Source organism: Bos taurus, chromosome 18 (assembly GCF_002263795.3).
Source record: "Bos taurus isolate L1 Dominette 01449 registration number 42190680 breed Hereford chromosome 18, ARS-UCD2.0, whole genome shotgun sequence".
Taxonomy (NCBI): Eukaryota; Metazoa; Chordata; class Mammalia; order Artiodactyla; family Bovidae; genus Bos; species Bos taurus.
In genome coordinates this window covers 40,139,567-40,157,593 of record NC_037345.1, presented here as the reverse complement: position 1 = coordinate 40,157,593, position 18,027 = coordinate 40,139,567, and the positions used below count along the sequence as shown (strand labels likewise).

Sequence of the window (18,027 nt, the reverse complement as noted above, 5' to 3'; positions counted from 1 at the left end):
AAGAAATTAACTTTTTAACTCTCCAAATCTGAGTTCCCACATTTATTATGTGGGGAAAATAAAAGCAAGTCATCAAGCCTCTTGTCAGGTCACCTGGCATTGTCCTCCTCACTTCCAGAAGAGGATTTTTTTTTTTTTTAAGCAGAGTAGTTCATGGCTATCCAAATATCAGTATTAGAAGTGAGGAAAAGATACTCAGGATTCATGCCCATCTGTGCTAGAGGCTCTCTTATAATCTTTTCTCTGTCTTGGCAGGACCTCAGCTGTGTGGAGGCTGTAGGACCCGCAGGAGTGGCAGAATCATCTGGAAGCTCTGGGAAGTCTGCTTACCTCATAGCTGTCTCCTCCTTGTTTGTGACAAGCAGGGTTTGCTTGTATGGGGGCATGCCAGCTTGGTAGATGAAGCAGGTGCCAAAGTTGTAGCTGGTGAAGGAGAAATGGACAGCTGGGCTCACAGCAAAGCCTGAGATGGTGCATGTAAATGTTGGACCGTGGCTGATCTGTCGGGGAGAGAATGTCCAGTAGAGATGACAGGGAGAAGTGAGAGAAAAGGGCCCTTACACCCTCAGGTGAAGGAGGGAAGCAGTCAGGTGCTTTAAAAGAATTCAGGTCCCAGGACTCCATGTGCAGAATCTCTACAGAGATTCTGATTCAGAGATTCTGATTCAGGCTCTAAGTTTCTTTAAGGAAACCAAGGTGGATGATTCTGCAACCAGGCTCCACATTGGCTCTTGAATCATTGCAGCAATAATTCAGCTCAAAGGCAGAGGGGTATGCAGAGACCTGTCAGTTTCCACCCAACATCTGCTTCCTGGGGCTTCCTCATTAGCAGGACTCCGATTGGCTGCCAACTTGCCTGGGAAACATGCTTGACTTCCCATCCTGCCTTGCAGCTAAGGGTGGACATCGGACACAGTTCTCAAGACAGAATGCCATGAGTGCGTTCAGTGTCGGACAATGTTAAATGCCTCACCTTGATTTTGAGTTCCAGACCCTTCAAGACACATTTCTTTAATGGCCGGAAAGACAGGGAGGCGTGTGCACTCTGCCCCACGTCCACACTGCCGTCGGTGGGTGAAAATTCCAAGTACTGCAGCAGGGATCTGGGGCCAGACAGCTCCGCCTGGAAGCTGAAGTTGAACTTTCCAGTGTTGATAAAGCTGAATTCACACTGGACACACTCATTCAATTCCACCTGAGGGAGAACAGAGCTGTATGTTGAGTGAGTGCAAACCATGGTTCCCTTCTTTGGAGTCAGGGTATGTAACGTGTTGGGGGAAATACCCTTTGGGAAGCAGCGACAACCCATGGTGTTAGTGAGCTGAGTGAGTATCATTAGCATAATGCAGCCAGAGTCCAGCAGGAGCTACAAAGTGCTGGAGTCCTTCCTATCTGAAGAGGAAGATGACAGCTGAATTCTTAGAGATCACTTAGGAGGTAGCAAAACCTCCTTCCTGTATGTTTAAGATAAGCATTCTTCCCCTTCCCTACCATCTCTCTGCCCCCTGAAAAGTAAAATAAGAAAAGCTTTCTTATCATATCACGTGAAAAGCTTTCTTTTCACATCAGAGCCATACACAGTCTGGGTTTGGAGCTGCTGCTGGTTTGTTTCTGTTCTCCTGATCTCCTTGGCATTTGAAACAGAGCTTCATCGAATGCTCGCATGCACTGCTTTTCCCAGCCAGTGTGGAAGCAGAGAGAGCAGGGCCCTCTCACACCTTTACCTCATAGAAGTTGACAATGGTAGTCTGGTTGGGAGTCAGGAGAGTGACGGAGCCGTTCCTGTCCTTGCATTTGACCTCCACGTTCACAGAGTAGCCCTCAGCCTTGACATTTAAGGTCAGAGGGTGGGCTTTCTTTTTCACATTGCAGATCAAATTAAAGTTCACATCTCCTTCTTTCTTCGGTGTGAAGAAAATATCAATTGGGAACCTGGTTGGGGAAGACGACAGCAGATTGGGTAACTAGACCAATCTGTTAAAGAAGCTGAAGAAGATAAGCCCCATGGATCAACATGCACTAGGAGGGGAAGGCAGCCTAACTCCAAATCAGGGTGAATTTTCCAGGCACGGCAGGCCACTGCTTTAGGGATTCACAAACACAGTGGACAGTGTGGAGAAGAATATAAACATAAGAAAATACTGAGAAAAAGTGCTTAAAGTTCTCAGTGTTCTACGACTCATCATGAAAATTATCAACAGGGGATAAGCAGGACAGAGATGGAACTGCAATCTCAATTTTAGAGTTGGCAGAGACTTCAGAGATGGGACACTCTGCTAAGTTGCTTCAGTAGTATCTGACTCTTTGTGACGCTATGGACTATAGCCCGCCAGGCTCCTCTGTCTATGGGATTCTCCAGGCAAGAATACTGGAAAGGGTTGCCATGCCCTCCTCCAGGAGATCTTCTTGACCCAGGGATCAAACCCACATCTCTTCTGTCTCCTAAACTGGCAAGTGGGTTCTTTACCACTAGCTTCAACTGGGAAGCTCCAAATTTTAGAGTTGGGAGAGACTTCAGAGACGGGGCACTCTAAAGGAACCTGATTCTCCCGGCTCGTAGGCCTGAGACCCCTGCCATTGGGCAAGGGCAGTCCTAGGGGCTTCCTTTCTTTACCTGGACAGTGGGGGGACCCAGCCTTCCATGGGACATACAACCAGGCTGTTGCTGAAAGCTTCAGAATACCGGGAGGTGTCCTGGAAGGCAAAATGGAACTCCTGCTCCTCCTTGTTGATGATCTTCACAGTCTCCCTGGCTTCCCGGCCTGAGGAGGAAACACTACCCTCAGAGGAGGCCTCGTGCCTGCTCCTGGCGCACCTCAGCAGGCGAGAGGAAGCCTGCTTAGAAGGGATTCTCCAGCTTCTTTTCTTCCCTCTGCCAAGCTCCTCAGCCTTTGGCTACCTCTCTTCCTTCTTTTTACTCTACAAGTGTTCTTCCTCTCAAGGCGCTCCAGCTCTTCCTTCTAAAACTGTACCCCATCAACTGTCTGCTCCTCGTAGGTGGCCACTCAGCCTGGGTTGTAGCTCTCCTGGGATCCTGCTTGCTCCTTTAGACTCAATGCCTTCCTGCTTTTGTTAATGGGGGTTTGTAGGCCCCTCTGCTCTGCCATATCTCTATGAATCATCTGTGCGTCGGACTCACTTGAATTAAATTTCAGGTGTGTCATGGGTGTCCTGACAGGGCCCTGACCAACGTGTCTCTTACCACTAGTTTCCTTTTTCTTACTTTCCTTGACTACTGTGGAGCATTTATTTTTCTACATAAACTTTAGAATCACTTTACCAAATTCTGCCCTTAACTCAATCCTTTAGGATTAAGGTTGCCAGGTTTAGTAAACAATTTTTTTTAGTATAAGTATGTCCCAAATATTGCATGGGACATATTTATACTAAACAATCATTCCTTGTTATCTGAAATTCAAATTAAACTGTGCATCCTGTATTTTCTTAGACAACACTAGCTGGGATTTTATTGAGAACTTGATTAAATTTGTATTTAATTTTTGGGAGAATGGACAAATGTTCAGATTTTGCTTGAGGGCATTTTAATAACATTTTATAGTTTTATTCATATAGGTCCTGTGCTTTTCTTGTTACATTTATCCCTAGCTATTATATAGGTCATATCAGTATTGAACGGAATTTTCTGTTTGTTTCTAGGTGCTTATTGCTAAAAGAAAGAGAAACCATTGATTTTTGCATACGACTTGCAAACAGCCACTTCCTAAATTATCCTGCTGATCCTAGAAGTTTGTTTGCTTTTCTCTAGAGTCTCTTGAGCTTATCTGTGTATGCTGTCATTAGCAATAGCATAATGAGACAATTTTGTCTCTTTTTTCCCAATGTTTATGCCAATTATTTAATTTTCTTATTTTATTGTACTTGCTAAAATCACTAACCAAGTGTCCAATAATGACAGTGACAGTGACCATTCTTGCCTAATTCCTGACTTTAACTGAAGTGACTTCAGTGGTTTATTACCAGGTAATATTTGCCTCTTGATTTTGGTTAATCTTTATTCAAGTTTTTTCCCCTCTATTCCTATTTTACTACTAGAGTTTTTGTTGAGAATGTCTGCTGAATTTTTGGCAATGACTCTTTGGTATATGCCAATACCTGGTTCTTCTTTAATCTGGTGATGTAATAATTATATTGAAATGCACCACCGTTGCATTCTTAAATTGTCTTCTTATTATTCTTATGCTACATTGCCCACTTACTTGTTCAAAACCTGATTAAATGCCACAATCTCCTCCTATCTGTTATATGTATCAGTGTAAGAAATGTACGGAAATAATACACACCACACTGTTCACAATGGTTTCCTCTGATGGAAAGGGAAAAATGAGGGAGGCGGGCAGTGATTATTATATTTTTCCTTATACAACACCACATTGATTGACTTATAAAGAATTCTACTTTTATAACTAGCCTAATGAATTACTAAAACAAATCCTCTGACTTGGGTTGTACTTCTCACACACACACACACACACACACACACACCATCACATCCATGTGACAGCGTCACAGTATTATAGGGGGACTTGTCCATCATTTCCTTTATTTCAAGTCTCTGCCCAAATGTCACCTTCCCACTGCCCGCTGGCACTCCTTTTCCCCCGACTCTATTTTATTCTTTGGAACACTTATCCACACCTGACCTGCTACATATTTCACCTTCTTATTTCTTGGTCGCCTGCTTCCTGCTACTAGAATGTAACCATCATGAAGATCAGGACATGGGCTTTGTCCTCTGCATTCCCAGCTCACAGAAGAGTGCCTGGCTCCCATATGGGGCTCAACAATATTTGCTGAACTGGGCAAGAGTGTGAAAGGATGGCAGAGGGGTGTGACCACTGTGGGCCACAGTCTGGGGGCACATGCAAGTAGGATGGGGCTAATATGGGGCTCTGGGGATAAACTAGTCAATCCAGACCCCAAGGGAATCTTCCAAGTAGGCTCTGTAGCAAGCTCCCTCAATGTTCTTAGGTTATTAGTGTGTGGGTTTAGAAGACACTTGATGGAAATTAGATTGAGAGGTTAAATATTCTGTGGCCCTGTGAATAGCAAAAAGAGGCCCTCTGACATGCTTCTACAAGATACCAGGAAGAGTTCCCCTGCTAGGGGGAACACCCCTCCCCCACAGGTCATGCCAACTCTAAAATATACAAACCATCGGGGCAGCCTTACCAATGAGGAGACAACTGAAGTTGATATGTGACTTGTCCAAATTGATGAGAGGGTCAGTGGCTTTGCCTACCAGCAGGAAAGGGACTGTAATGTTGTGCTCGGGGATTAAGAAAGTCCAGAATGCCTCCGAGATGTCCAGATGGGAAGGTGTGAACTGGAAGACGACCTAAGAAGACAGTTTGGAGCATGGTGGTTAGAGGCGCTTCCGTGTGTTCGCCCCACGTACCTTAAAGGCATGCCAGCCCTGGGGCTGTGCCAGGTGACATTACCAGGTCATCACTTCCTCTCCCCTGTCTTTGTAAGGGCACGTAAGTTTGGCTGTACCAGTAACATCCATGTCTGTGTGCCCAGTCCACCAAGTATTTCTAAGGGCATCTGCCTCGCTCATTTCTATTTCTAAGGCTCTGCTGGCTAGGCTGCCATGTCTTGGGATAGCATGTAAAAATGGAAAGATTCAGGTAGAATTCGGAATTTTCCTGAAAAGTTCGGGAGAACTGGCAACCCTGGGCTCACTGCTGTGTGTGGTGATTTGTCCCCAGAGAAGCACTGTGGCCAGTCAACCCTGGTGCCCACCATTCCCTGTCATTGACCCTTGGCCTGTGCTCTCCATTTTTATGATCTTTCTGAAGGCATCTCAATTCGTAATCTTTGTCTCATGGATTTATTTCTGCCCCTAATATTCTCTGTAGAATTTATAGGACACAGGGCCCACAGAGCTGCTTTGGCCAGCAAGATTGTATTTCTTTAAATCTGACCCTCTGCTCTAAATCACTGTGTAGACATTAGGATTAAATCGTGGGACATGACTCTGCTGTTCTCTTTTGCCCTTTGGCCTGACCAAGTAAAGATACATCTCTGTTCTCTCACGGCTGTCAGTCCCTGGACAAAAATAACTCGGCTCCTTGCTACTGCATGAGTCCTAGAGTCCCCAGGCACTGGTGTCCAGCTCTCTTGTCCTTGCTTTTGAAATATCAATTTTTAAAACTTCTGTCTCTCCACGGCCAACCAAGATGGCTCAGCTTTGTCCTGTTCACGAGGACTGGCTAACACACAGTAACCACCCTAGAAACACTTGTCGACGGACACAGCCTCAGGCCGCTCTCCCTAACTCTACCCACGCTCTGCAGCACACCTGCTCTGCCGAGGTGGATGGGATGAATAAAGCCCTGGGTCGAGCGGTCCCCATTCACACATACCTCAGCTTTCTTTTCAGGGAGGATGAGGCCCTTCTCTGTAAGGCACGTGAAGGCTGGAGGGTTCTGGAGACTTTCAATTTCTTCAGAGACCCAGGAGAAGGCGTAGGCGCTACTGGTCGGGTTTAGTATTGTAAAGGTCCTGCCCAAGGGGAAGAAGAGACAGCAGAGAGTGAGAGAGGGGCTTGCGGATTAAGAGAAACCTTTCTAGACTATTCCCTAGCACAGTCCCCTTATGTGGGGATCAGAACTGTTTTGGCCACTTCGTTATGTAGAAACAAAAACCGCATCTCACTTGGGGGTCCCACGTGTGGCTCTAGTTCTGGACTTTGGAGTAATAACACCACCAAGGGCCCTTCTGTCCCAGTGATCCTCTGTGGTCTAGGTGGTGGTCAGGGATCATGCTTTATGTCTTTCAAATTTCCTGAGTGTCAAAACTAAGGAGACAGAAATCCACTTCCTCACTGGAAAAATTCTCTCAAGTCAACCCCTAGGATAGCAAGCGTGCTTCTAGCTGTCAGTCTAGCTTGCCTCTCTGAATTTTTACCTCCGGGTTTTTAGAAAGATGAACTGATATGAACTCAACTAGTACAAACCCAGGAGAAGGCAATGGCACCCCACTCCAGTACTCTTGCCTGGAAAATCCCATGGACGGAGGAGCCTGGTAGGTTGCAGTCCATGGGGTCGCTAAGAGTTGGACATGACTGAGCGACTTCACTTTCATTTTTCACTTTTATGCATTGGAGAAGGAAATGGCAGCCCACTCCAGTATTCTTGCCTGGAGAATCACAGGGATGGCAGAACCTGGTGGGCTGCTGTCTATGGGGTCGTACAGAGTCGGAAACGACTGAAGCGACTTAGCAGTGCAAACCCACACCACTCACCGGAGATTCTTCCCTCCTATGCCCACGCTGGTGAACTCAATCACCCGGGTGTTTGGATCCAGAGCCCCACCACTAGGCCCTCGGAGGTCTGGGTTGCGCCGATGACCAATGATGTAGTCTGAATCTTTCAGGTCAAAATGGCAGATGGGCAGGGAGCTCCGCCCTTTGGCTGACAGGACTGGGCCATGCTCTCCGGGTGGCAGGTTAGGAATCCTGAGAGAATAAGGTTATTTTGATCTATTTTTAACTCTTTAATCAGTTCTTGCTTTCATGGCTGGAAATGGATATGACACCCACGAGAATGTGAGCTCCATGAGCACAGAGAATGGGTCTGTCTGGTTGACAACAAAACCGCAGTGCCTTGAGGCGTACATGATACATAGTAGGTATTCACTAATTAATCGTGACAGGGATAAATACATGCATGGGCTGAGTACAGGGAGCCTGAATTCTGGTTCCTTCTGGGTGCCTCAGAAAAGACCCTGATGCTGGGAAAGATTGAAGGCAGGAGAAGGGGTCAACAGAGGACGAGATGGTTGGATGGCATCACCAACTCGATGGACATGAGTTTGAGCAAGCTCCAGGAGATGGTAAAGGACAGGGAAGCCTAGCGTGCTGCAATCCATGGGGTCGCAAAGAGTCGGACACGACCGAGTGACTGAACAACAGCTTGCCTTATTTTGGCCTCAAGTTAACTTCCTTTACCAATGGTGAGAAAACCTCCCTGCTATAAAGTCAGCACAGAGTCTTTCCCTCTGGGCTCTTTCATTGGCATCTAATGGGATAGGAAAAAGGACCCAGGCATCCTTAAGAAAACAAAACAAAAAACTACCCTGAGCTCCTTGGAGAAGGTGAACGAGATGTGAGCAGACCTCTATCCCCAGCACTGAGCTCAGGGGGCCCAGGTGTGGGAAGGGTCTCTGCAGGTGTGACTGCATGCTTTCCACAGGTCTTATGGTTCACGTAGGTCTCTGCCACCCCATGCCACGGGTCACAGACTTCCTCTAAGGCAGGTGTCCTCCGTGGAGCCCCCAGGGACTTTCATTGCCAGATATTATTGGATCAGCTCTCCTTTACCTGACCTAGACTCCATGTGCTCCTCTCTTCCTATGTTCCAGGCCCGCCTCCTCCGTCACCACCACCACCGGATGCTTAACTGTACTTACTGTGCGCCGGGCACTGTTCTAAGCTCTTCACTTGAATTAGCTCATTTCGTTTTCACAACTCTACAGAGTGGGTACTGTTATTTGCATTTTACATAGGAGGAAACTGAGCCTCAGAAGAGGTAAAGAAAGCTTTTCCAAGGCCATGCTTGCCCAGGACTGGGGCCCAGCTGGCTGCCCACCATTCTGTGGCCCCAGTGGAATCCTGTGTGTAGCTGGGAAGGGGCAGGTGGGCAGGAGGCAGGGTCCACAGAGGGTGGATGAACAATACAAAAGACCAGACTCCTCCCGTTCTCCAGAGGGAAATGTGGTAGTGTGGGGCTCTAGATGGGGCTGGGGTGAAAGAATGGTGGTCGTGGTGGGACAGAAGAGGGGTTAGGAGAGAGTCTCCTTACTGGCAGAAAAGATTGCTCTCGAAGTCTCCAACTTCCAGTGGGGAGAATTTTACTTTGAGCTTCTGAGTCTTCCCCACTGGCACGATACCCGAGATGGGCTCCACAGAGAAGGGTGGCAGGGAAGTTTCGTTCCAGTGGTCCAGGGCACTGTCCACCGTGCTGAGCGTGTGCAGCGTGGCCTGGCTAAGCTGGTCTTTTTGGGAGAAACCTGGGGGCAGATAAGAGGGCCAGTGATGTTCTGCATTTGCAGTGGGGGGGCGGTGATGGCAGCCCACATATAGGGCCTTAGGCACCCTCTACGGGGTCTGTGGGCTCACCTCTCCTAGCCAGTATACTTGACTTTGGGCCCCACAGGTAAGGAATTAGCTGTGTCTCACAGGAGATTCATGAAAAATACTTCTATTAATTACATCAGGTTTTCAAGTGTTTTTCCTTTTTACTCAAGGGTATGGGTCAAGTAGATGTCTGTGGGTCATCTGCCTTAAGAATAATGGGCTGTGAAATAATTTTTTGGAGAATCATTGCTTTAAAGCAGGGGTTCACAATCTGGAGTGTCCATGAAAAAGAGTCCACTGGAAAGAGTCCATGGGAATTTCCAAACTGAAAGAGTAGTATTGGACATTTGCCCACCAAGGGTTGGGTTCTCTTCACATGTACCAACTGCAAATTGGGCATGGGTGTGTGTTTTCCTGGGGAGTCAGTTCACAGATTTCATCAGCTTCTCCAAGAGTCTGTGATTTCTAGAAGGTTAAGATCTAAAAGAAAAGACTCCGAGGGATCTGTGAGAGGGGGTACCAGCTTTGTGGGGCCCAAGGAGGCAGAGTTCAGTTCTGGAGTTTCTTGGGCCCCTTTGGCTCTGCAGACGCTAGGGGGCCTCTGCTCTGCTTCTTTGCTGCCAAGGGGGCGGTTGGAGCAGTGCTTGCTTCTCCGTGAACCAGACTCTTCTACTAATTGGGGACCCAGCTCAAGCCCTGGGTTTTACCTGTCAGCTCACTTACCTTGGTTGTCTGGCATGGCAAAGCTGACAGCCTTTGCTGTCTCTTCTGAGATCCAGTTGAATTCCAGCTGCACTTTTCCTGAATTAATCAGTTCAAACCTGCAAACAGATCAGGGAACGGATGTGAGAAACATGTTGAAGACAGTTTTTGTCCTGTCTGCACATCATCTGTGCCATTAACTTTTTTTTAAAGTCAAGTCACTTTGTTTCCTAAATGTTTAGTCAAAGGCAATTTTATTTGAAATCAAGCATGTGATTTAAAATTATAGTTCCTTCTAAAACACAAAAATATATACATAGCTATTACAAGCCAAAGAATCCAGATGTTTAGCTCTTCATTTGTCTTGCGTACCCCTGCACACTGTGCCTTGAGCTCTCAGCCTGCATCGTGGTCATCCTGAAAAATTCCCACGGGAGAGGAAACAAAATCCATTCATAAGACAGTATCTCCCTCGGGTGCAAACTCTAAGGCCTCTACCTTCCGGAATTACTTTCCCCCAGAAACAATGTCCTCACGGTCAGAAATCATTTGACCTCCGCCTGAGGCGTCTTCACTGGCTGAGTTACTGACTTGTCTCAGATTCTGAATTAGCGAATCCTCGTCTTGCCTCAAGTTTTCCTGCTCTGTGGTAAGAACTGGGAGACAGAAGCTTTTTCTGGAGTCACTGTTAAACGTGATCACAGACAGTCACAAGGGGATGATTCAAGGAAATGGTTGTGCAAGTGAGAGAAAAACACACACATTCTTCCGAGTTTTAGGGGAGAAGTGGGAGCTGGGACTCGGGGGCAGGGGGGATAGGTCCAAGGGAGGGGCTGAAGGGTTAGATTCCCGATATCCAGTCCAGGTAGACCATGCAGTTGTGCATGAAGTCAAGTGTTTTGGCCTCAGGGGCTTGTGTGAATTTATGAGCACTGGTCTTTAGGCTAAAGCAAATTTTTATGAAGGGGAGAAATCTCAGCGGCACAGGATACTTCCAGTAGAAACACTCTTGGTTTAGGCCCAGGGTTTACAGAACAAACATTTCTGTAAAGGTTTTGGGCATCATGAGCCAGAGGTCTCCACAGTAGCTGCTCCCTTTGCTGGGGAAGCAGCCTTGGATAATAATAGACAAACAAGCATGACTGTGTGCCCACACAACATACAGCATAACTGTATCTACAAAAATAAGCAGCTGCTCAGTTTGGGCCATGGGCCAGAGTTTGGTGATCCCCATGGTAGGTGAAATGGCCACCAGCAGAAGATCCCACTTCCTGTCTCCTAGCTTTTGGTTCTATAATAATTTGAGAGGATACATTAAGGGCCAAAGTGCATAATGAGTTGAACAATTAATTACCAATTTTTACAAAATAGAAATGTCAGTGGTTTACACTTTTGTGTTTGTAATTCTCAAAGAAGAGTCACAGGCCTTCTCTCTGCCTGAAGGCCCTTTTTCTCACTTCACCTGGCCACCTCTTATTTGTCCTCTGAAGTTCAGCTGGTCCACCACTTTAGGAAGCCTTCCCAGACACTTGTCTCTCCCCATATCTTGGTCTGCTTTTGGGATGCTTATTGCAAACCAAGAACACTGGACTGTAACCATCAATTCAACCATTTTCACCCTTTCCCCCAACACCCACTGTGAGCTCTTTGAGAGCAGGACCCATGCATCCTTGTACCAACTGAGTGTGAATAAAGGGTTAACATAACCCCTTCTCCTTCTAAGTACAGTTTTGACTTTGAATTAGTTTTTGAGTTCTGTGTCCCTGGAAGCCTGATAAGAGAGAAATATCATCTATATTATGAGACAACTTTGTTTACAGTAAAAATGACCCTTGATTGCTAACTTGTGTCGGGGCTGGGAGAAATCATGATACCTGGAGAGAAGCCATAGCACTGGGGTTCTCTGAGTGTAGTGACTTGCAGGAATGCTGGAAGCTATAGCCATGGAGTGCTTGTGAGAAATGTTGGCTTCTGTTGCTAAGATGAACCTTTTGCCTACCAACATGGATACTGTCTGAGCTGTCACTTGGGGCAGGGGGTTGGGCAATAAGAATAGTTTTTGGGTGGTGATATGGACCATTGCAAGGACTGTTCCCACTGAAGCTGAATCAAGTCTACATCTTGATTTCAAGTGTGAACTTGAATAGTTTTGTGGGTCTGAGTGTTTCATTGGACCTACAAAGACCCTCTGGTGTGTGCTACACAGACGTTATGTCTGGTCTGTGCTGTCGTGGACACGGAATAAATGTTTGAGTGAGTGAATGATGGAATGAAAGGACTGCTCTAAGAGGGTCAGGAGGCTTCTGATGACTCACTCAAACACTCGAGTCTGGTAAACCAGGGTTTCCTTAAAGTGCACATCGGTAGTCTGGCACTTATATGAGGCGAAATTCACGTGGGCACTGATTTGCAGCTGCAGTTCTCGATAGTTCTCTTCTAGGACTGAGTAAGCCGGCTCGGGATCAGTCTCTATCACCTGCAACAAAGACAGCCATGTCCTCAGTGATGCAGAGCCAGCTGCCTCATAGGAATGATGGGGAGATGAGACAGTGCTTCATCCTACCCATGCAAGCGAGCACCAGCCCACAAACCCAAGTTCCAGGATACCTGATGAGGTCAAACCTAAAACGACTCATAAACGGGAAAGGAAGAAACTGAATAACACAAAATTACTGAGAGCATCACGACTGCACAGGCATGAGTTTTGGGGTCAGATACACTCCAAAAAGGGTTAAAAAAAAAGGAATCATAAAGATAGGAACAGATATTAATAAAACAGAAAATAAATCTAAAACAGAGAGGATCAGTGAAACTAAAAGCTGTTTATTTGAAAAGATTAAGAAAAACTCTGGTGAGAATGATCAAGAAGAATAAAAGAAAGACAGAATAAAAATAACTAATATCAAATGAAAAAGGAGACATCACTGTCTACCCTACAGATACTTAAACATGATAAAAAATATTATGAATAATTTTATGAAGATACATATGAAAACTTAGTTGAAGGGAAAATTCCTAGAAAAATAATTTAATAAAACAGACTCAAGGGACTTCCCTGGTGGCCCAGTGGTTAAGAATCCACTTGCAATGCAAGGGATGCAGGTTCGATCCCTCGTCAGGGAACTAAGGTCCCACATGCCACAGGCAACTAAAGCCTACACACCACAACTAGAGAGAAGCCCTCACGGTGCAACAATAGATCCCATAACAAAGAGCCTGCGTGATACAGCTAAGACCCAATGCAGCCAAATAAATAAATATTAAGAAAAGGACTCAAAACAAATTTAAAAAATCCTAAAGAGTCTTATTAATATTAAAGAAACTGAGCAGTAGCCAAAAAAAAAAAAAAAAAAAAATCTTTAAAAAGACCTAAAGAGCGACTTTCACTTTCACTGTTTTGTATGGGCAGCGGGCTCCAAAATCACTGCAGATGGTGACTGCAGCCATGAAATTAAAAGACGCTTACTCCTTGGGAGGAAAGTTATGACCAACCTAGACAGCATATTCAAAAGCAGAGACATTACTTTGTCAACAAAGGTCCGTCTAGTCATGGCTATGGTTTTTCCTGTGGTCACGTATGGATGTGAGAGTTGGACTGCGAAGAAGGCTGAGCACCGAAGAATTGATGCTTTTGAACTGTGATGTTGGAGAAGACTCTTGAGAGTCCCTTGGACTGCAAGGAGATCCAACCAGTCCATCCTAAAGGAGATCAGTCCTGGGTGTTCATTGGAAGGACTGATGTTGAAGCTGAAACTCCAATACTTTGTCCACCTGATGCGAAGAGCTGACTCATTTGAAAAGAGCCTGATGCTGGGAAAGGTTGAGGGCAGGAGAACAAGGGGACGACAGGATGAGATGGTTGGATGGCATCACCGACTCAACAGACATGCGTTTGGGTAGACTCCGGCAGTTGGTGATGGACAGGGAGGCCTGGTGTGCTGCGGTTCATGGGGTCACAAAGAATCAGACACGACTGAGTGACTGAACTGATATTGATATTGAAAGAGAGATATACCTTGATGAATTAATGTTATAAAATGATCAATTTTTCTTAAACTGATTTATAGATACAATCCAATTCCAATCAGGTTTCCATCAGGGTTTTCACAGTACTTGTTTAAATGGATTCAAAAATTATTTAGAAAAATAAAGGGCCAAGAATAATCAAAATACTTTAGAACAAAACAGTATGGAGATAATCATGAAAAGATACACTAAAGAAAGTGAAAAAATAAGTGATAAATATGGTGAGGATGTTTCCCTCATAGCTCAGTTGGTAAAGAATCTGCCTGCAATGCAGGAGACCTGGGTTCGATTCCTGGGTTGGGAAGATCCCCTGGAGAAGGAAATGGCAATCCACTCCAGTATTCTTGCCTGGAAAATCCCATGGACAGAGGAGGCTGGTGGGCTACAGTCTATGGGGTCACAAAGAGTCGGACACGACTTAGCGACTAAACCATAAACCACCACCACAGGAACAAAAGAGCTTATCAAAACTAAAATAACTAATATCATGTTTTTCCAAGATAATGCCTGTGTTGTCCAAAATGGGCTGTGCCAATTTTTACTCCTGCTAGCAGAGAGCTTCTCTGGAAACACTTGGACATTATCTTGGAAAGCTGAGCTTTCACATACCCTATGGCTCAGCATTTCCACTTCCCGTGACTCAGTTTAGGAATATAAACTCTTGCAAATGAAGAACATGTGACCTGAACTATAATGCTCACAGAAATACTGTCCACAGTAGCAAACCTTAAGTAATCTTCAAAAGAAGAATGGGTAAATAATAATGTAATTCTACATAGCAGTGACATGGGTGTGCTACAGCCAAACGCAGCAACTCAGATGACCACATCCAATAACCTATAAAAAATAAAGTTCTAAACCACACTGAAACAATACGCAGAACACATAGGTTAATTTAAAAAAGAACTAAAAACAAAAATCAAGGGAATGAGCAAACAAGATCCTGGGATAGTGACCACCTCTCAGATGGTGGGAAGGAATGGCTAAGAAGCACACAGGTAATCCTGGTTATATTCCTGTGTTGGGTGTGGGTTCATCTCTGTTTATTATTTTATTAAAAAGAAACCAACTAAGGAATAATTAAAGGAGTGGCATGCATGGACCAAACAAGAGATTAACCTAATTCTGGACACTGAGGGAAAAAGGAAGCAGCTAAAAGACTAGTCGTGAGGTTCTGATATAGAAAAAGGTGGGGGGCTTGCTCAGCTAGAAACTAGATACCGAGACTTACATGAAAGCTCTGCTAATGAAGCTGAGTGGTTTGTGTGGTATGTGTGGTGAGGATGGCAGGAGGCATGCTTGGAAGTTCAGTTTGCCGCTTTGGAACCCCAGGTCAGGTGACTGGGGACGGTTTCTTTCTTCCATGAAAGAACGAAATGATGAGACACTGAACAGGACGGCAGTAGGCATCTAAGCGTGGCAGGCCTGGCCAGACTAGGGGCTTGGTGCTCCTACTCACTTTTCGTTTTGTAGTGAAAGTCCCGGGAGTGTTTCTGGGCACGTCCACCCACTTGACCGTCCGCATGCGGTCATCCCAGTCAGGCACTTGGTCTGCAGGGAGCGGAAACATGATCTTGGAGACCTTGCACTTGACCCCCATCTTCTTCAGGTTGATGGGCACGTCTGACTTCATGGTCACCACTACGTCCTTGGCACAGCCAGGGTGGAGGTGGCCCATCTGTGGAAGAGCCTTGTATTAGTATTTGGGGGAGTTCAATCTTGAGGACTCTTCATGCCTGATGGTGCCATTCTAGGTGTAGAGCCAAAGTCCTGGCAAAAATGCATCATTCAAGAACATACATGTAGATCATCTTAAATATGTACATGAGGTTCTTAGAAATAGAACATAAAAGCATAAAAGCAAGAGCAGCTAGCTATATAGCACAGAGAGCTCAGCCCAGTGCTCTGCGATGACTTAAGAGGGGTGGGAGTAGGGCGGGAGGGAAACTCAAGAGGGAAGGGATATAAGTAGACACATAGCTGAGTCACTTCATTGTACAGCAGTAACTAATACAACACTGCAAAGCAATTATACTCCAATAAAAAAATAAATATTCATACAATGCAATACTATGAGAAATAAAAACAAAACATGAGGAACTAATATTATCAAACTGTTACATGCTTCAGGTACTATTCTAAACCTTTACAAAATTCTACGAACCCCCATGACAACTCTATAGATGTGCAGCTATAACCCCTATTTTATAGGCAAGGAAACTGGTAAGTTCCTCAAGGTCATACCATTAATATTAGAATATCTGGATTCAGACCCAGGTAGGATGGTGCCAGATACCATACTCTTAACCATCTGTACTTCTTAATCATATGATCCATACAAATTTTGGACAGATGTACATAGTACCTTAGCAGTTGTCAAGTGTGATCTAGTGACCCTTGGGAGACCCTGGGACCTTTTCAGGAGTCCACAAGGTCAACACTATTTTCATCATAGTAACACTATTTCATCATGGAATTTCTCAACATCGGCCTAGCCATCGACTTGGCAGACCTCACTCTCTTTTCTTAGGCCAGAGGGGATACTTCTGATACCAAGTGTGAGTGAGGGACACATCCACCCCATCCCATGTATCTGTGGGATACATGGGTCAACAATCAAGTCAGGGTTGGTGTAGGCCTAACAGAGTGTGGAAAACAAGGACTGTCCTTCACTTACCTGTGGGGAGAAAGAAACAGTAGCCAAAAGCGGCCATTCAAACCGTATCACATTCGCTTGGCTGTGATTAGTGATGGTGAAGCTCACATTATAGCTGGTTCCAATGTGGCAGTCCCCGAACTGGATGTGATTCATCAGAGCAGCTAGGGGACAGAAGCAGGGGGCAGTGAGTCCCCCCTTGTTTCTGCAGGCTCGCTTCCCCTGAGGAGCCAGTACTTGAAAGACACTGCACCTCACTCTCATGCAACCCTACCCTCCTCGGACAGTCATCCGGGAAACCCTGGAGTCCCTTGGCAGCACGCTTTCTCTCCTACGGGAGCAACTATTTACCATCCTTCCATCCACCCACCCATCCTGGCCCTCACCTCCATCTGTACAAAGGAAAACACAACCACCCCCTCAACTCTGTTCGCTGAAAGAGTAGTATTAAGGCTTGGAACTGCCATGCAGAATGCAGGAGTCCCTGCTGAATTTGAATTACAAATAAATGACGAGTACTTTTTAGTATAAGTAATGTCCGGGGCAAAATTTGGGGACATAAATATACTCAAAGTTATATATGGTTTACCTAAAATTCAAGTTTAATATCTAAAATTCAAATTTAATGGGGACTGCTGTATTCTGATTTTCCAAACCTGATAACCCTATTAGAAGTAAATGGAATCTGATTTCTGAACTAGGGTTCATGGCTGGCTCCCACTTGACCCCTGATAAGAGAGATGCTACCCTGTAGCTGCAAACAGAGGTGAAAACACCAGATACATGAGGAGCACTGATTTTAACCCCTGCTGTAAGGACTGCCTGATGCTACATTCTGGGACTGGAATTAAGCTCCTAGAAAAACTGTGAGACTGTGTTTATAACTCACTTCACAGCGGTCGGCCACACAGTCAAGGTTTTGATGGATGCTTTTAGATAATAATGATGAAGTACATTTTCTCCTGCCCAATGAATACAGTTAACCAAATGCAGCAGTGGTGCCTGACAGAATACAGAGCAGCACGTCTTCAGCTCTAACACACACACAGATCACTGAGGGATCTTGTTAAACAGCAAATTCTCATTCAACAGGTCTGAGGTGCTGCGGTGAGTCTGAAACTCCCATTTCCAGTGAGTCCCAGGTGATGCCGATGCTGTAGGTCCTGACAGCATGTTTAGTAGTGAGGCTGCAAGGGACAGTCTAGGGGAAGCACAGACTTACACGTTCTCTAATTCAACCAGCAGACCATTTCCTTTAGAATGTCTAGGACACATGATACAGATGAAACAGACAATACCAACACAAGCCAGCTCGAAAATACAGACAGGGAAAACTCCAGAGATACACGCTTTCACTTCTTAGCTAATCTGGAATTTAAATTTCACTTATTAACTAACTAAATTGGAATCTGAGCTCACAGAAAAAGCTCCCTGTGGGGTAGACTCTCTCATTAATTATTCTCTGGAAGTCCAGGTGCATGCACACTGATGCTCAACAAATGTCCCTTGAGGGAAAACATGGAGGATGCGGTGACTGAGCCAG

General features: G+C 45.4%; 1 protein-coding gene across 1 annotated transcript in view; it reads right to left on the bottom strand.

Moving 5' to 3' along the window:
- The window catches only part of HYDIN (HYDIN axonemal central pair apparatus protein), a 103,825-nt gene that overhangs the window by 20,857 nt on the left and 64,941 nt on the right, over positions 1-18,027 (bottom strand). The window contains 12 exon segments of the mRNA XM_024979009.2: positions 331-500; positions 974-1,195; positions 1,725-1,932; positions 2,615-2,762; positions 5,191-5,356; positions 6,387-6,525; positions 7,268-7,480; positions 8,826-9,033; positions 9,824-9,921; positions 12,118-12,278; positions 15,288-15,506; positions 16,506-16,648. Of these exon segments, the coding sequence (XP_024834777.2) occupies positions 331-500; positions 974-1,195; positions 1,725-1,932; positions 2,615-2,762; positions 5,191-5,356; positions 6,387-6,525; positions 7,268-7,480; positions 8,826-9,033; positions 9,824-9,921; positions 12,118-12,278; positions 15,288-15,506; positions 16,506-16,648 (2,095 nt within the window).